The sequence below is a fragment of the Phallusia mammillata genome, chromosome 7 (assembly GCF_965637545.1).
Source record: "Phallusia mammillata chromosome 7, kaPhaMamm4.hap1.1, whole genome shotgun sequence".
NCBI classification, from domain to species: Eukaryota; Metazoa; Chordata; class Ascidiacea; order Phlebobranchia; family Ascidiidae; genus Phallusia; species Phallusia mammillata.
The window spans coordinates 17,212,184-17,230,630 of NC_137258.1; the positions used below are offsets into that span (position 1 = coordinate 17,212,184).

At 39.4% G+C, this 18,447-nt stretch overlaps 1 protein-coding gene across 1 annotated transcript; it reads left to right on the plus strand.

Moving 5' to 3' along the window:
• Positions 1 to 5,526: 5,526 nt before the first annotated feature.
• LOC145239189 (tetratricopeptide repeat protein 29-like) lies at positions 5,527 to 16,802 on the plus strand. Its single transcript, XM_080102473.1, has 10 exons — positions 5,527 to 5,680; positions 6,016 to 6,130; positions 6,270 to 6,411; positions 6,812 to 6,893; positions 7,190 to 7,375; positions 9,906 to 10,023; positions 11,529 to 11,700; positions 13,771 to 13,986; positions 15,540 to 15,765; positions 16,385 to 16,802. Exons 1-10 carry the CDS (start codon positions 5,623 to 5,625, stop codon positions 16,465 to 16,467), a joined length of 1,398 nt encoding a protein of 465 aa, XP_079958599.1. The 5' UTR covers positions 5,527 to 5,622; the 3' UTR covers positions 16,468 to 16,802.
• The last annotated feature ends 1,645 nt before the right edge of the window (positions 16,803 to 18,447 follow it).

Sequence of the window (18,447 nt, forward strand, 5' to 3'; positions counted from 1 at the left end):
AACTTTTATAGATGCGATGATACTCCAACGAGGTTTGCTATACATGAGTGGTTTCATTACCTAGCTGAGCGGCTGTATTTATTTCTTTTTCAAAACAACACAAACGGGCTTAGAAAAACTTCAGAAGTTTTTTTAAGGAAAAATGTTCTCTTTAACCAAGCGATACGCGGACAAAATGTGCTATAAAAACTTGACTATGGAATGCGCACGCCTTAGAATAACTGTCGAGATAGACAATACAAAAGCGCCTTGCACTTGGCCCATAATTTTGCTACAAAGTAATTCAAGAATAGTGGATTCTGTTTGCGCTATGGATCGCACCTACCCTCGTGGTCAGTATTTTCTATAGCTTGTGACGATGCCGCCTTCAACTCGTTGTCATGCGACAATGGCCCTTCAATCCAACACCAACATACCTTGTTTGATCACGGCTGCCTTAAATCAACAAAGGATACAACAGAGTGCCACTTTAAACTCAACCATTTCTGGCGACACTCACCTCGACCTAAGGAATCTAACACTTCCGCTAAACACATCTCTCGCGGATTTTTCCCTCAAAAGCCCGCTGGTTCCTGCCGCGAAGACAGCCCGTGTCTCTCACATCGCAGCGTTCCGACAGTCACAAGCGAACCATCCGCTGTTGACTCTGTTACGCTCATCCCGTCAACGCAAATAGCGAAGAAGGGCCCAGCAACAAAGGCGGGCCGTGTACACACACCAGCGCAATGCATTTCCAATATCAATTATCTTAAATCGCAATACGCACGTTTGATAGCAAATCTTAGCGCGATGAACCTCAGTTTACTCTGGCATTCGACCAAGATCAACACTGTAACGTTTTCCTATTTGGTCTGCGTCTATAGGTTCTGCCTGGGATTATTTGTGCTTTATATCTTTGAGTGACCTATTTTGATTTCGCGTCAAGCGAGAGTATAGGAACTCACGCTGGTGTTAGGAAATTGAGAGCTACATTCACTAGACTTCCGATCAAGCTCTGTCCTCCCATTTTCTTTCTTTATCGTTGCAGCAGGTGTAGGAATTATTCTGCATCTCTGAACAGTTTTTTTCTTTGCATCAATTATTAAAAGTCCACCTGTTTGGATGTCCGAAACAGGTGCTATCTGCAACAGGTGCTCTAAACGCGTAGACTGCAACGGACAAAATTCCAAACAATCTGAAAAGTTGATTGTTTTAAAACCTAACTAAAACTTCCGTTTCGTGAACACGACTTTGATACTAAAAGGAAAGGTTTTTGTTAGTTTATAACCACCTTATAACATACATACACATTTTTCGAAGTTATAAATTTTTCACGTGTTTCGTGCTTTGCTGAGATAAATGGTTAAACTGGTACACAAATAATCTGACTGAAATCTTGTAAAAGGAACACTTGTCTATAATACAACAACATCAATAATTCCAAGTCCAAGCAAATCTTCAATGCTAAAACACGGTCAAACAAACCAACTAGACTGGTGCTTAAAACTATGTTGCTCTGAAATTATTTTATCCAAACGCCGTCAATGGACCTTCTCTGCCCGAGCCAGACTTGCATGCTGCACGCGCCCATGTCAGATCTATTTTGCCGATTTCAGGCACGTCGAGAATCTCTCGACAGCAGTCAACTAACAAAGCCACACCAGTGTTCACGCTCACAATGTTTTCGCGTCTAATTAGCGTGCCACAGGGGACGTCTGTCGCACCACTCGCCTCAAAATATACAAGCGCGAACTAATTCTCTTCAGCCAGATATCGCGTATCGGGTAATTGTATCTCGAATTTTTTGGGCAAAGGCCCAGAGCGTCACTGCAAAAGTCATTTCACCCCAAGAACATTCTTGGCAGACCCTTGCGCTTTTTTAGGCGACAGTGGTGAATATATAGCTGCCTGCGTGCGTTGTGCTTGCGCATTCGAGGTGGAATGCCTGGGGTATTTCTCCAGTCATGCGCCTCTCGCTGTAAGAGGCAAATATTTCATTTCCAGGCTTAGATGTCTGCCCGTGTTTACCGACGACGCGCGCTCCATGTGTATTTATGGAGTAACACAATTTGGTCGGATGTAAACGCTTTGTTCTGCGTGGTCCCCGCTCGCTTATTGGAACTCCACCCCGCGACAAGTGGGTGTCTGTCAACTTTTCAACTCGAGTTGTAAGAACCGATCTTGCGTGCGTACAGACATGGCGCCCCGTTTAAAACTGGTTGACTCCAAACGTGTTTCTCCGCATCATAAATGTTTCAAAAAATTCGAATTTGTAATTACAAAAGTTATTTTACAAAACGTATTTGTTTCAGAGATTTAAATGCAGTAAACCTTTGGATAATAAAAAAATAATACGAGAAAGTTCACACGAATATAAATTCCGCAAATTCGGCTTGATCACTTCTTTATTCAAATGGAATCTCAAAATCCATCTACTACACTATTATTTCCTTGTTTGATGCGGATGTGGGACTGAAAAAACGTTTGAGCGGAACGTTTAACGCGTTCCGATGATTCCTTTTCCATTTAACATTCCAGTGAAAGGTTACATGACCCTCATTCGGCGCCCGGTCGAGTGCCTTCCGAATTGTCGGGTCAAGGCGGTATCACAGCGGCCTGAGCAGACGCAGCCGACTGTCTGCGGGCAGTTAAATCAGCAAACGAACTTCAACCGGCACTGGTTTATGTTTCCGGAAGGATTTATGGCAAAGTGGCGACGTTTTCGCCCCGCGAGGCATTGTCTCTTGCAAAAGGGGGGTTGACGGACTAAGGGAGGTTCCGGGGCGATCACCAAAAGCCGACACGCAACAAAGGACGACCGTAACGCAGAACATGCTACATGACCCCGCAGTGACCTGATTAGCTCCGACTGATGGCTGGTAGACTTTGTTTGTGTATGTTATTGAAACACTAACGCCGCTTTGGATTAACAGCGCAGCTGTGTGCCTCACATAACAATTACTCTCTTTCGATTGATGCCAGCTTTTCCGAAGTTGTTTTGATACCAACAAAGTGACGATGAGTATAAGCGTCACCTCGGAGACCAAACTTTTTCAGGAGTGCACCACTCCTATAAAGATGCGTATTTTGAAACATTATCTAGTCCCGTGCCACATGATCAAGATGATGCTTGTATTTCGAGTGCTTCTTTTACCAAATTGCCCCAATTATTCCAGACGTAATGTTTAAATACGGAGCCAAAGGTAATTCCATATCATTTGCAATGCCTGTAATTTATTGGTTATACATAATGTATGTCTTAATTTTGCCTGCGCAGAGTTGTAAGTGGGCTTGCAATCGATGCCCGAATAAAGGACTAAATATGCCGGGGTCCTCGTACTCGAGTTGTACACCTGTTAACTAACCCAACTTCGCACAATCCTTTTATTTCATTTGTATTATAACACGACATTAAAAACAGAATCAACTTGACCTTAAATCTACAGCTTAAGTTTTCTTTCCTCTAAAAGAAATTTTGCCACAGGTAGCAGCTTCACATACATTTCTGCACGACTCTTTCGAGCGGCAAAGAGGCTTAAAAGCTTAAAACCCCGGTCTATAGATTACTATCGCAGGCTCGCACACATCCAAGAACCTGACGACGTTAATCCACTAACTATTCAATTAAAGCTGTGTCTGTAGCACTGCCTTCGCAAGCAAACTACTGTCGAGATATCAAATCTACTTTATCTTGCTGTTGTTAACCCCTAAGCCTGTCATTGCATTGCTTGTTTGAGCAACGGGAGAACACTTGACGGTCGGAAACCGTTTTGCCCTGGGTTTGGGAGCGACATGAGCTTGTAATGCAGTTTTTGACCACAAACGAAAGCGAAGTTCTGGCGGTTACGATGGCAAGGTTCTTTTAAATGAACGTTTGTTTCAACTAGGGCTCATCTTGAAATATGTTGCCTCTTAGAAAAAACAGCGTTTGTTACAAAACTAATTCGTTAGCCCCTAAAATAAAGATGAGAAGCCTATTTATTATACTGCATGAAAAAATTTAATTCAAATTAGGCAAAAAAATTGAAGTAAGCTTAGCGTCATAATACCATTGAATATAAATCACCAATAAAGGCAAGTGTATAGTGTTCCTATGGGAAATATCATCTGGACAAAACACCTCCGCATACACATACAATGTTTTTGTCTTTTGATGCTGCGCAACCCACTGCAACCAAAATTCTAAAGCGGCCCACATGGGGCTAAATATACAAGCGGCTCACAGGTTCCCTATACCCTGCCTTGGAATAAAGATCTACAATTTTCACTCCTTGATCTATTACAAAAATATGCAAGTTCATCAACACCTGACCAACCCAATGACGCATGACAAATAGACTTCGAGAAAAGGCATAGCATACAAATATACATGTGCAATCGAAAACAAAACAGATGTATGCGCAAATTCATGAAACTCGACGTCAACAACATGAACCTTACTACAACTGAAACCATGTAATACTACGAAAACGCTTTCTTCGAAGTAGTAAAAAGGACGACGCAAGAAATACTTCTAACGTGAATGCTAAAACCTTGTATGGTAAAAATGTCGACCGACCTTTCCGAAGCCAACAAAGAGTTTTGGGTCACACCAAATTCTAAATGGTATTTGAAATATGTGCTACTTTTCAAATACTAAAAATATGAACCCTATCGTGTTTTCCACAAAACACACACACCATGTTTTATATCAAAACCTTTGCAAAAGAGCTGTTTCTAACAACAAACTATCCATCTATTTCGGCCTCAACAAACACGAACCCTGAAATGCTAAACGATCTTTCATACCGACATTTAAATTCTATGGGATCTACCTTCCTCTCTCATAAATCAATGTCAGCTGTTCGTAAAGCGATCCGTCTCAACCTGGTTGTGAACGCCATGTTATTGCTCAGCGCGTGTGTTCACAGCGGCATTATCGCTAGGACGCAGGTATCTTTTTTCTGTTGCTTTACAACCAAATACGCCCTTCTCGTACCTGTTTTGGCAACAAATTGCGCTGCGGCAAGTACGTGTCCTCGAATAAGGGAAATACCGTTTTTGCTGTGTGCTTGTTTATATTTCATTTAAGAGAAAGGGCATTAATTGCAATACACAAGTCAAAAATTCATAACAGGCGTTAACTAAATTTTTAAAATTACTTTCAATTTAAAAATAAATAATTATGTTGTTCAACGCCATAAATAATCAAGAAATTATTTTATAACTTTATACTCCCCAACGTGAAAAAAATATTCAGCATACTACCACCTGGCGGCCACCCAAATTGTCATGGTAACAAACTAATTCCAATGAGCACGCTGCAAATTGTTCAGTGTTTATTTTGAACAGAAAACCGCTTATAAAAGCAATTTTCGAACTTGTTTTGGGTAAATAGTTGCTGTTGTTTGTAACAAGTGGCAACGTATTTATATTGAAGTTAAATTATACTGAAAAATATTATATTAAAAGCTCCAGGTTAGACTCTTGCCTCAGAGAAAGCGAATAGTTGTGCTGGAAACAAATAAACATTGTTTAAATTAAGACTATTTGTTTTTGCAACTTTGCTCTGCAGATGCTTTAAAGTCCTTAATGTGCACTATTTACCATTTTATGTAAAATAAATTGTTTAAAACTAATCTGGAAAACATTCTGCTCAAAAATATGACGACCTTACCAGCTATCAAGAGAAAAGGAACGGCAGGATCAAATAAAGACAGAAGTAAGTTTGAATATAGTACCTATTCTGAATGCTGTGTGTTATTTTTTTACCTATTCTGAATGCTGTGTGGCTAAATGGTGTGGCCACAGTTAAGGCGTACAGAGTGAAACTATGCATTTGTGAGATTTTGCTTATGGGCTACTGTATAATGCTTGACATCAGTCTTTAACTAGGTTACTGTGATTGTCTGTTAGGGGGCTGTGTCAAACAAATGTCAATAAAAAGGGATACTTTTTAAATTATGTGCTTGCGAGTTTAGAAAATAAGCATTTACTTTGAATGGTATCATTAATGGTTGCACATTTTCTCTAAAAGTTTCTAAATTGTTTTTGCAGCGTCTTCACTAAGTACTAAGAATATGAGGTTCATGACATGGAAGGATCGGGAATTATTAAAACAACAGAATATTCGAGATGAAAAGCCGACCATGACTAAAGTTGAAACAGCAACGTAATGATAAGTTCTTATGAATCTGATCATGTTTACTAAGTGTTCCTATAATGAATTAACAATATATGAATAGCAAACACTGTATTCTATTTTAGACAAAACCGCTTTTGTTATAAATAATACAAGATTGTTCTATCAGGTATCGAAACTCATACAAACACAACCTGTGCATAGCGATGCTGAAAGATGGTTTTCATAAATCATTTGATGAACTGTTTAGTCTCATTGAAATGCGGAAAGCTGAGCGAGAGGAAAGTGGACCAGACTCTGTACTCTGGCAGGTATAAACTGGCATGCTACTACAGACAACTGGTTAATTGAATCCTCATTCCACCAAGTACATTATGCAATTGCCAACAATTAGCTGTAGATAAGTTGTATGTTTTATATGCAAGGAGGGAATAGCTGTGGCTTTCTGAAAATATGAAGCAATATGGTTAATCGCATGCTGGCGAATATGCAATTATCTGTTTCATTAAACATGGGTTGGGAATCTAAAGCCTGTTACTTGTGAGCAAAAAAATCTAGTTATTTTTCTTGGTTAATTGCATGAAATAGATTGGCAATATGAATACTGCCTTTGATAAACTAGAACCTGCAATAAATATAACACACCATGCAAACTTAAACCTGCAGTACAAAATGCCTTTGTTCAAAATTGCCAATTTTTGTGATGAACAGGAAAGGTCTCTCGAAGAACAAGAAGAAAAACTAGACCAAATCTGGTTGTACCTAACCAAAGCTGAATCTTCACTTCGTGCAGGTGAACTTGCTATGATATTGATGTGATAAAAATTCTCTCTTATATACATGTATGTGTATACCATTCAAGACAGGTATGCATCACATCCACTTAGACTGGGTCTCTTGGCTCAAAATTGCCACAAAAATTTACATCTTTTCATTTATTTACAAATTTCAGTGACAAAGTAAGATACAGTGTCTAGACTGCTGACCAAAGCTGATAAATTTGATGAGTCGCTATGCATACAGGATTTTATCACAAGGCGATGAGTCACCCTTTCCCCTAGGAAAGCCGTAATGAGTAATTTTTTATAGGTAAATGGGAAGAGGTGTACATGTGCAGGCATAAACTGGCCGAGTACTTTCTGGAATCGGAAGACAGATGGCTTTCGGACCATTTCTACAAAACTGCCCTTGAATCAAGCCTCAATATTAGACTGGATGGACACAGAAGAGAAGCTGAGGCACGATGTAATATGGGATTGTCGCATGAAAGAAATGGTTAGTCTTAATTAAATGCAGTGGTTTAACCTTTACAATCCACATTTTTGTATAAATGGTAACAAAGTTTATGTAAATGCCAGAGTTTAAGAAGCATAAAGTCATTGGTTTACAACAGTTTGACATGTGGATATGCAGAATGTTATGTTGTTTATGACACTTTATCCTGCATACAGACAATTTGCCAAGGCTAAGTATTGTTTAATTTAACTTGAAAATCTAATGTGATTTTGTACCTGTTTGTAAAGGAAAAAAGGTATCTTGTGACCTTTACAAATTGCGACAACAAACCGCCCTGTGTCTCAAATTTGACCTCTAAAATGGACCCGATGAAATTCTTGTGTGCGCATTTGTGCAGTCATGCAAAGAAACACACCGCTGCAATTTAACAAGCCTTGTAATGGTTTTGACTCCATGGCTAGACACTTATTTTGCTACATTGTCCTTTTGGTCTGCAAATTTTATAGATCCCAAATTGTGTATAAAATCTACAATACATCGTTACAACTTTAGATACACATGTGGGTTTAAAAAGGAACATATGGCCCTTTTTGGTGTTGAAATTCCGGTTGTTTAATGAGCCGCTCGCATGATTTAAGCCCTGGCGATTCATTGAGGCGGCGGGCCGCGAGATTGCTCTTTGAAGTCGGGCAATAGGCTGTGTTTTGGTTTTCCGCGTGGTGCCGACCCACCTTGTGTTGCTAGGGATTAACCGGTCTATCTCGAGTTTAAATATTGACTCGCTTACCTTTTCCTGTGCCCAAACGGTGTAGCCGATTAGGGGTCCTACTACTCTCTACACAACGCTTTTAGTGGGGTTTCGCCGGTGAAAAAATGCCCTTTGTTTGCCGGCGTGGCTTGGCAAACCCCCATGTGATTGTTTACTAGGAATTTGCTGAAATCACTTTCGGAAGCAAACTGGTTTCCGACTGATCTATTGTTGTTGCTAGGTAACCCTTTGCGGACGGTGTTAGAGCGTTTTTTCCACTGATTTATTTTTGTATAATGTAGTTTTAATTGACGCCGGTAAAACAAAAGCGTGTAATGTTGTGTTTCTTTATGATTCATGCTCTTTTTCAGAAAATGTTTTTCGATAATATAATAAACATATATTTGATCGATAACATAATAACAATAATATGTGACAAGTCACGGCTTTTGTACAATTTTTAGCATTTTACAGCGAAATTATTACATCGAAATTTGCATTTTACAAATCCCTGCAAATCCTGTGACTGACAATAGATAATATTTCTACCTTTAAATCGAATAACATTACAAATTTTACTTGCACGCGACCAATGTGACATATAAATCCAGCAATGGCTGACAGGAGATGATATTTTTAGCTTTAAATCGTACACTATTTCTGATTTTTCATGCACACGAGTAGTATATAAATACTCACCGACGAGACGACAAAATTTTATCAATATATGTGATATCAGATTTGAGTCAGCGACTTTAGCTGTCTCCGGCTCAAAACAGACAAGCTATATATTATATGCATCACACCTTCCTTTTGCTGACTGTAAATAAATACAACGCGCTTGTAGTTGTCGCAACAAATCAGATGGTGGAGCAAAAGTTTAGGACAAGGTCGCATTAAATGAGTCAATCATGACATGCCTTCCGGGAAAAAGAAGTCTGCAAGTTATTTAGTATGTTGGAAAAACTAATAGTGTTGTTTCTCAATTCCCAATAACCGGTTCAAGGTTCGGGTAGAATCATCCAAATGCGACTAAATCTGAAACGATCGGTGTGGTTGTTGTTTAGGAGAGAAATGTGTTTAGTAATCCGAAAACTCGTTATTGACGCCCCAAAGGGCTTTGCATAAACATAACCTACACATCCAACATTTTTGCTTACGAGACTGGTATTTTGTTAAGGCATTATTTTTGATAAAAATAGCTATCTTCTCGTGCGGTAATTCGGCAATAATCAAAGTTGTTTTGCATCAAAAACTTCGGTCAAAATTTGTGGTCAATATATGGTTTATATAGGTCGATACTTTGGTTACATCAGGTTTTGATTTTTCCGCTTCGGAGCAAGCTTGCTATCAAAAGCAAAAAAAATATTGAAATAGTGCTCAAAATCGCACCACAAAAGTGCTTTTTATGGCGGAGTACAACATGTAAACAATGAACTTTTCATCATTACCCAAACAACGGCCAAATGAATATGACCATCAGGCTTTCAAACGCAAACACAAATTTGGACACTTCACAAACTAAGCACAAACACCAAATACCCATAACAAAACACAAACAACAATGTTTCCGACTTCATAACAAATCCTTGTAAACCCAAACGCCCCATGACTACAATGTCGACAATTCCTATTATGGAAGGTGTGGTTCGCTGTTTGTATCGGTTTCAAAACAAGCGACTGATGTTAACCCATCTTTATCCGGGTCAAGCCTCTATCTGGATACCTGGGGCACTTAACTTACCCCGGGGTTTGCGCAAATTCCCCACCCTTACCCCTTTTGTACATACAAGTGTTGCAACTATCGTCTTTTATGTTCAGGCGACTTGAAAGCGGCCGCCGATGAGATGGAAAAGGCGCATCACTTGAGTTTAGGTCGGATGTGGATGGCTGGCGCGGCCTCGACGCTCCATAAAGTCGTGTGTCGGCATTTATCCAGGTGGGTTACGCCTCTGTGCTTGTGGGAGTTTACCGAATGCGAGAATCCTATTTGATTCAGGTTTCCCGTAGTAGGGTTTAATGTGTGGAATATGCCATCATTTTTGAACCAAGCTTAATATGCTTCTAAAGTGAATAGAAATGAAAACGAAAGTTTGCACGCAAAAGGTTAATTTTTGAGCGAGAGACATTTGACTCTTTGGCTTATTTGGGTAAAATCAACATCACTTTTTCATCAGAAGATAAATGCAACTATGCATTGTCGCGAATTCGGTCGGTAAAATGTCATTAAACGTGCCGTATGTTGTTTGCGAAAAGCAATGCCTTTGCTTAACGTTTCAAATCTTCAATAAAAATATCAGCGAACTCTAGGAATGATTAACGAGACTGGCAAATCTTGAAAGGCCAATGAGTTAACGTCGTGGTTTAGTGACCCCTGTTTCAAATCAGGTGAATCCAACAAAAACACAGATTTGCCTTTGAACTTAATTGCGCGCAATTCCTGAACTTTCGTGCGTTTCAACACAAAATATCGAATCCCACGCGCAACGAAACAACACAAACAAAAACGTTTTCCCAACAAAATCTCGTCGTGCCTTCCGCCAAACGACCACATTCGAAATTTCAAATGTTGCTAACTGAGGAGAAAAGCCTTTCCGACCTTCGTGACCCACCAAACCCATACAGCTGGGACACGTCATCTTCCGGTTGCTTTGTGTTGCGTTAGGTGGGACCACATGTGTGGTGTAGATAAAGTATGGGCGTGCTGGGCACTTTACATGTGTGTGAAAGGGGACAACCCTAATTTCAAAGGCGTGTTTGCTCAATGACGAATATGGGGATGGTCTTACGCTGCTCGAAATGGCAAAAACGTTTTACTTTGTCTAAATGTTTTTGTTTGTTTAGTTTTGTTTCAGTGCAGTTGCGGCCTTAATCACGGTGACATAGTAATTCTATTTTTAACGAGCCATACTATCCGACATTTCTGCGCAACCCGTGATGGTGAAATAACCTTAGTTACCACATGGCGCCCGTATACCACATGACCCGGACGAATGGGCGTTATTTGCCAGTAACATAACTACATGGCCCCCCTACATGCATCAGATTTATTTTATTTGTGATATGCTGCGTGTAATTTGTGTAATTTAAAACTTAACTGCGATTTTGTACAATATTTGTTAATCACTCTGTGAAACATCGCTTAACAAGGTTACTGACTGTCGGTTCTGGGCGATTTTTTCGGGGAGAACAATTTTGTGACCTTATGACAGTTCATCCCAAATGCTTTTTCAGTGTATCCAACATGTGCAATTTTATTGGCGGATTTTCCCTTGTCTAACAGTCAAAGGCCTTCGGTAACAGCCCACTTATCTTTACATTTGTGCCCTGGAACTTTTGTTAGGGCGCAGGATAATATCGAACTACAAACCCTTGGACACTAAAAACACTATATTTTAAGCCATTCGGCATGGCAGCTTATTTCAACATATTATTTTGTGGCAGAATGTACACGACCTTGGCCGAGCGCTCATCCACAGTTATCGACGCGCAGAAGCTGTTGCACCGCTCATACGATATGTCAAAAGAGGGGGAAGACCCGCTACAAGAGGCAACGGCTGCTTTGAGACTAGGACGAAACTACGAGCTTGCCAAAGACTCGGAAACTGCCATCGAGGTAAACATACAATTTTGCAAATCAATAGATATTTTTTTATGTTTGGAGGTTTCAGTTTAGACTTAGGGGAATTTGAGTACAGAAAGAGAGATATTCTTTCCATTTCTAAATTTTTGCGCAGGAAAATGAGGATAAGCGGCGTTCAAACCAAAAAAATGAAAATAGTCCTTCACTACCAAACCGCTTTTTCTATATCTATGTTTTATTAATAGTAAACGAACAAAATTAATGATTTTTATTACCAGCAAATGCCTTGTTGGTTGTATTTATAAGTCGAAATAGTAGTACTAATGAAAAATAAGTACGGAAAAGATTGTTTATTATTTTTTAGGCAAAATTTGCCCTTTGTAGCACACATATTAACCCATATTACGTGGTCACAAATAACTTTTCCCCATGCATTCCAAAAATGCCATTCAATCATCACAATAGCCAATACTCTTCTCATACAGCGTGTGAACTTGGCTTGCTTCTACTAAACGCCTGTCTATATTTGGCACTGAATTTACGCAAAGGTCTGACCGCCATACTTAGGGGATGACTGGCGCGTACTAAAGCACTATGTGATGTGGCTTGTACATGATATCTCATGGATAGCAAAGTTACGTTTCTCTTTCATGATCGTCACTGATAAACTGTTGCCGCATAAGAAGTGGTGCAAAGATAAACGTCGTTTTTTAGTCAGTTGTGGCTTGCTGACTCACTTTTGATTCGGTTTTTGGGGCAAGATACTTTGTAACCGTTTGAAGTACATCCGTAAGATAAAGAACCGAGATTTTTAATATAGATTGAAATTGTTGCATGATGCGCCAAAAAATGTTTGTAACAAATTTTAAATGATTGCCTCGTAGAAAAAAATACTTTTAAAAGAACGAGTATATGTTTCAAAAGCGAAATTTTGCCTTTAAAATACTTTAGCACAGTGGCTCCTAACCTTTGTCCACGAATTCAAAAACCCTTAATCAAGATTAAAAAAACACTTTTTCATTTCTCCCCAATAAACTACATAGTAGATGCCAAACTGTTCAAATATCATTTATTGGGTCTTTTATCAACCTCATTGGGTATATTTTCAGAGATGAAGTGTCCATTTACAAACCACATGTACGAATTTAAGTAAATTCCTCCCTAGTTGGGAACCACTGCATTAGCATGACAAAATAATTTACATGTAAGATTTTATTTGACAGATTGGATTAGAGTAAAATGGTTTTACATGCATGAAAATTACCCAGCAATGCACCCACGCTGTAAAAACCGCCTATCAACCCATTTGGCTCCGTACCAATCTGTGTGCAAACGGAGCAATTACACTAAATTATCCTTACGTCAAAGCCTACCAATTACCCCACTTTTTCCCGACTATGCGGATACTTTAGGCTTGCCTATGTACGCAGCGATTAGTTAATAAAGCCCTCGTCAGAAACTCTTCACTTAATATAGGTCTTCACTTACCTCGCTTGACCGCTGCCCAACTTGACAAGGCAAAGTCCCATCCAAACGAAACGCTTACTCAACGTCGCCTAGTTGATGAAGCGTTTTTTTTTTTAATCGACTTGTACTCCCGGGTTGGTTTGTAGTAAATGACGACTTATAGCTTAGTCAGAGTTGCTTTTAAGATTATGGACAGAAAAGAATATGCCCTGAAAAGTTACGTGTTTAGCGCAACCACATGAGCATCTTAAATGCAACATATTTTGTGAATGAACAGGAAAATCTGAGGGACATTGATAACACATTATGTCTATAAACGTATTTTTATGGGTAAACATTGCAAGAAATTTGATCCTGTTCATTTATCGTGCATTTCTGCAGCATTGTATCACGGGCATTTACAAAGCACATGATTGCAGAGAGTGGGTTAGGGTTCATTGCAAGGTACAAATAATGCGGTCAAAATGCAGTTTCCATGCAACAAAATGATCGTGAGGTATATACAATGATCTTGCAAATATAGTTTCATAAAATCTTATATCTGAACCGAAATTTACCTAACTACACAAAAAAAACACGATGCGCTTGTCAAAAACGAATGGACAATCATCTTAATTTAATCTCAATTTTGTACAGCATTTAGGCCGATGCCTGGAGGGAGCCCAGGACCTTGGAGACAGCGAGCTTATTGGTGAAGTGTGTGAGGCACTGGCCAAGTCCCACCAGACTCAGGGTAATGTGGGACGATCTATCGAGTGCCTGGAACTCTTCGCCGAAACATCACGCACCAATAACCACAAACGAAAACTCGTTGATGCGTGCAATTGCCTCGGAGTTGTTTATAACACGCTGGTACGTATTAGCTTTATATATGTCCTCATATTTTTGGGCATACTTAATAATTTGTTCATTAGGATGTGATTTTGAGTAGGGGATGTTGTACAAACGAATGTTTGTTTTAGAAATATTATTGACAAGAACTTGGAAAGTAGCTTGATCAAAAGCAAAACTGCAGTAAGCTTTTGCAGATAGTGAATGCATTATATTGTAAACGTTCAAAAATCGCCATTGTTATGACCAGTCTAAAGCGATTTTGGCATGTACAGTGTATCATATTGCTCAAAAATCTATAAAGAGGTTGTATGTTTGATCGAGTGTTCGTGTTTACGACAAATGTGAGATTCAAAATTGACATGTTGCACGAAATTTAGCACAAAGATTAGATAATGTTTTATAAGAACCTCGGTTCTATTATTTAAAATTGCATTTAAAAGCATCTGAAAAATTTTCACGTTCTTAGATAACCTTGATGTTATTATACACCGGTGTTGTTTTCGCCGAATTCGGTTTCTAAACTTTCAACCCAACAACAAGTTTGTCAGCAATTAGTAACGTTTGCATTGACAAAAACAGGTGGGTTCCCACAAAACCGAGTGAGTCATTACTCGTCCGGGGTTTTACCCGAAAAAAAGAATTTTATTCATCAAAAAACAAGTGGGTACGTGGGAATTCCAGGTGACGTCACGTGTTACGTCATTCGATGCACATATTACCGTGACGCAGCAAAACAAACCGTTACACATCAAAAAGTGACAATTCATGTTATTCCTATTGCAGTCTAAATCTCAGTCGCAGTGTTGACTCGTAGCGCCAACTAACGACCAAACTCGCCTGACAACGAGTTTTAATATTATCAAGTATTTGTGCTATTATTTTGGTGCCTAAGAGCACAAGGATTAGCTTGATAAAATGCGGTGAATCGTTTAAAAACATAGAAAGTTTGGTGACCACACGAATTGTTTTAATTTACTTATAAGTGTTTTACTGCACAAGATCTCTGGCAGATCAGTCAGATTTCCGATCTCTTTGAAGAAAAAAAATATAATTGTGCATTCTATTTATGCGAGTTTTAAAGCGCATTTACTGATCGTTGTCGGTCGTTATGGCAGTGTTTCATAATCATTTTAGGTCTGGGAATATTTTGCCTTAACAAATTTTTTGCGGACTAAAATGTGAATAATGAAACAGTAAATCATATTACGTCACGCGAATTGAATACCGAATCAATTTGATTGAATACGCGTTACACCGAATCAAGCCAGTCTCCCAAGCATTCCCATATGGTGCCTTGCTTTCAACGGGCCTGGCCTACCATAATTTATCGATATGTATGCCGTGATCGCTCGTCTGGGTGGACGCTTCAGGGCTGATCCCAGTATGATTGTATGCATCTTAACAGCTAAGAGCTACCACTCAGCTAATAAAACAGTATGTATAGTTAAACTTATTTTTGCATCGAAACCTTTTTACGGACTTGGGTTTGGAAACTAAGCAACATACAACCATGTTTTAACACGCATCCCCAAAGTAGCACAAGCGATCTTTAATTCTTCACAAAAACGCAGGGTCACTACGACAAAGCTGTGAACCACTTTGACTCGGCTTACGGAGTGGCGACGGAGTTACAGCAAGATGTGGAAGAGTCCGGAGTACAATTGGGAATCGCCAAGGGCAACCAGCTGCTAAATGCATTCAAGCAGAACATGGAGATTCCGTCACGCTTCATGCTTGACCGAATATCGATTTGGAAAGACGAACGAGCAAACGAATTTGGGCAACCATTACCAACAAGTAAGAAATTACTTTGTTCAGTTATATTAAACCAGGCCTTCTTATCCTTGGTGAAACCGTCTACCTTTCGAGGTTATGTATAATTAGGTGGCGAAAGCGCGTTAGTCATGTGACACATTGGCTCAGAGTTGTAAGCGGGCCCGAAATTCGAACCCGAACCTGGTCCAAACCCAAATCGTTTTTGAGCAACCCGTTTATCCCCGAGAGATTAACAATTCTTCATTAGGTCACGTCTGTGGTCAAAACGGCTTCTTGTTGTAAAAAATAGTGCAAAAGTAGCCGCTGGCATTTAAAAGATGAGAAACCCTGGATCCGATGGAAAACAGTTTTGATGGAACAATTGTCCACTTAACTAGCATTATGTAAAGTTTCACGAAACACTGAATCCTAACTATTTTCCATGAGTTGATTGCAGTGTACATAAGCTGTCATCAACTTCAACCAACTCTGAAAGTTACACAAAACACATTAATGTCGTATCACTGAGTTTGCATAGATTCCCAACAAAGCCGCTGTGCGTATTCAACGATTTTAATTCTCCCTACCTCTTTTTAAGCCTTAAACTACTATTGTCAGGCCCAATACAACGTCTTACGTTATGCTCTAGTTTCTTTTTCAGAGTACGAAACTCCTCCTAAGACTCCGGAGAAAATCCCTGATCCCACGGAACCATTCCGGGAGGTAGAAAGGATGCAGACGTGACCTCCACGGCCGCATACTCCGTCTTCCTATCTTACTTCGTGTGTTCGGTAACTTTGTCATAAAACTGTGAAAAAAAATGTTTATCCGCATGATGTCGCTGTTGAGTAAAATGGTTGGAAACACGCTTTTTCAAATCAGAGTTTTATTTTTAGGGGTCATAAAAAGTCTTGGAGTAAAAATTGCTAACCACACATCTCACTCCGGTATTGATTTTTATGCTTTATGTTTTTTATTATTGATTTTGTGTTATATTATTTATGTATCTCCTACACGACGTTGTCAATCCAGGTGTAATGCCCCTGAGTTTATCACCTAATAAAAACATACGATGCATATTTTTTTGAATTCACAACATTTTACATTAGTACAGCTCAACGCAACGACTACAGAAAATATGTTATAATAACGTCGTTGGTTAGGAAATGCAAATTTGAAACCGTAAAGTTAAGGACCAGTGGAATAAAAAAATGCTTCATGCGCTAGATGGCGATGCTGGGCTTTGGGCCATTAAACTTTTCCACGACGTTATTGATTGGTTGGTGGTCGTAGTGTTATGCACAATTTCGGGTCCCCTATAAAGCTTGCCACACCCTCACGAAAAACACTGTTTGAAAAGCACCTTCAGTTAAAATTACCATGAAAAGCAACGGTACAAACCCTAATAAAGTGTCAGCCATGTTCAGACATATCTAACTATGCCACAAACCGTTAATAACTGTTATGATAAACACTACATAAGCAATGGTTCTTATCAAATGATGTTAGTTTATTGCCAAAATCTGATCAACCACAGTAACGTTGTTACATTGTCATTTACATATTGTTTTCATTTTTACTTGCAAAATTTTATATCATGGTTATGAAACAAAATTTTTGACCCCGCTTCTGGAGTGTTTTTTGAACATCGGCTAAAATGTGAAAATTGTTTACTTAATAGTCAATTACGCTGTTTATTTTGGTAAAAATTAAACTTTTTCCATTTTCAAAATACAATCGACCTTGTTGCGTCATCAAACACGACATTTGGACAAATTGGTCCAATGATTGGAAAGCGTCCAGGCAAGTAAAACCAACCCCATTATGGCTTGTACAATTTAAGCCGGCCTGTCGTATAGCGAGAACATGTGGTAAATTCATTGGCAACGCAAGGTGCAAAGCGGACAATGCCATTCACCTTCCACAAAACGATGAATATTTCATACAACTTTCGTGCGATAGTCGTACGCACCTGTTCCCTGCATCAAAAATTCATTGTGCAAAGCGCATGATGCTTACGCGGCCTGAACGAGAAACAGGAGAGAAGATAGATTAAAATTCGTGTTTTCGTCACAGCATAAGCATAAGCAAAAAACGAGGTATCATGTTTGGTTTGTGCGGATTCAGGGTCCTGCGTCTCAGGCCTTGTGCATTGCATGTCGATCGATTATCCTCAATTATTAATGACTGGGGGTGTGTGGCGTCCGCTTTGAATCGTCGATCGCATTCAAGCCCGAGTCGTGGCAAAATACAGAAGGCAACCAGCGTAAACACCCAAGGCCAAGCTCCATGCAAATACATAGCCTAGCTGGCTGGCGAATCCCCAAGCTGCTGTTAATCACAACTGGAGCTCTCCCGCTACCAGTAACGGCCATTAACGTTTCGAGATGCGAAACTCGTTCATCAATTCGCGAGACACGGCGTAGAGAGAAAATTTGCCGGATCGGCCGCTGACTAAGTTTTCTCACTGTTATTTGACCGCAAATTTGCGCATGCAATTACGACCACAACCCTGTCTGTAAACCGCATGCGTGTTTCATTTTTTCATCTACTAGTTGCTTATACATGTGCATACACAATACGACATACGTTCAAAAATTTCAAATTCAGATCAAATTTAGTTATTGTATTTTTTCCATAATACATTCAATTTTTACGATTAGTAGCAATGTAGCCTACTATTTAAACAGCATTTAGCAGTAACATCTTTCGCTCAAATCATCG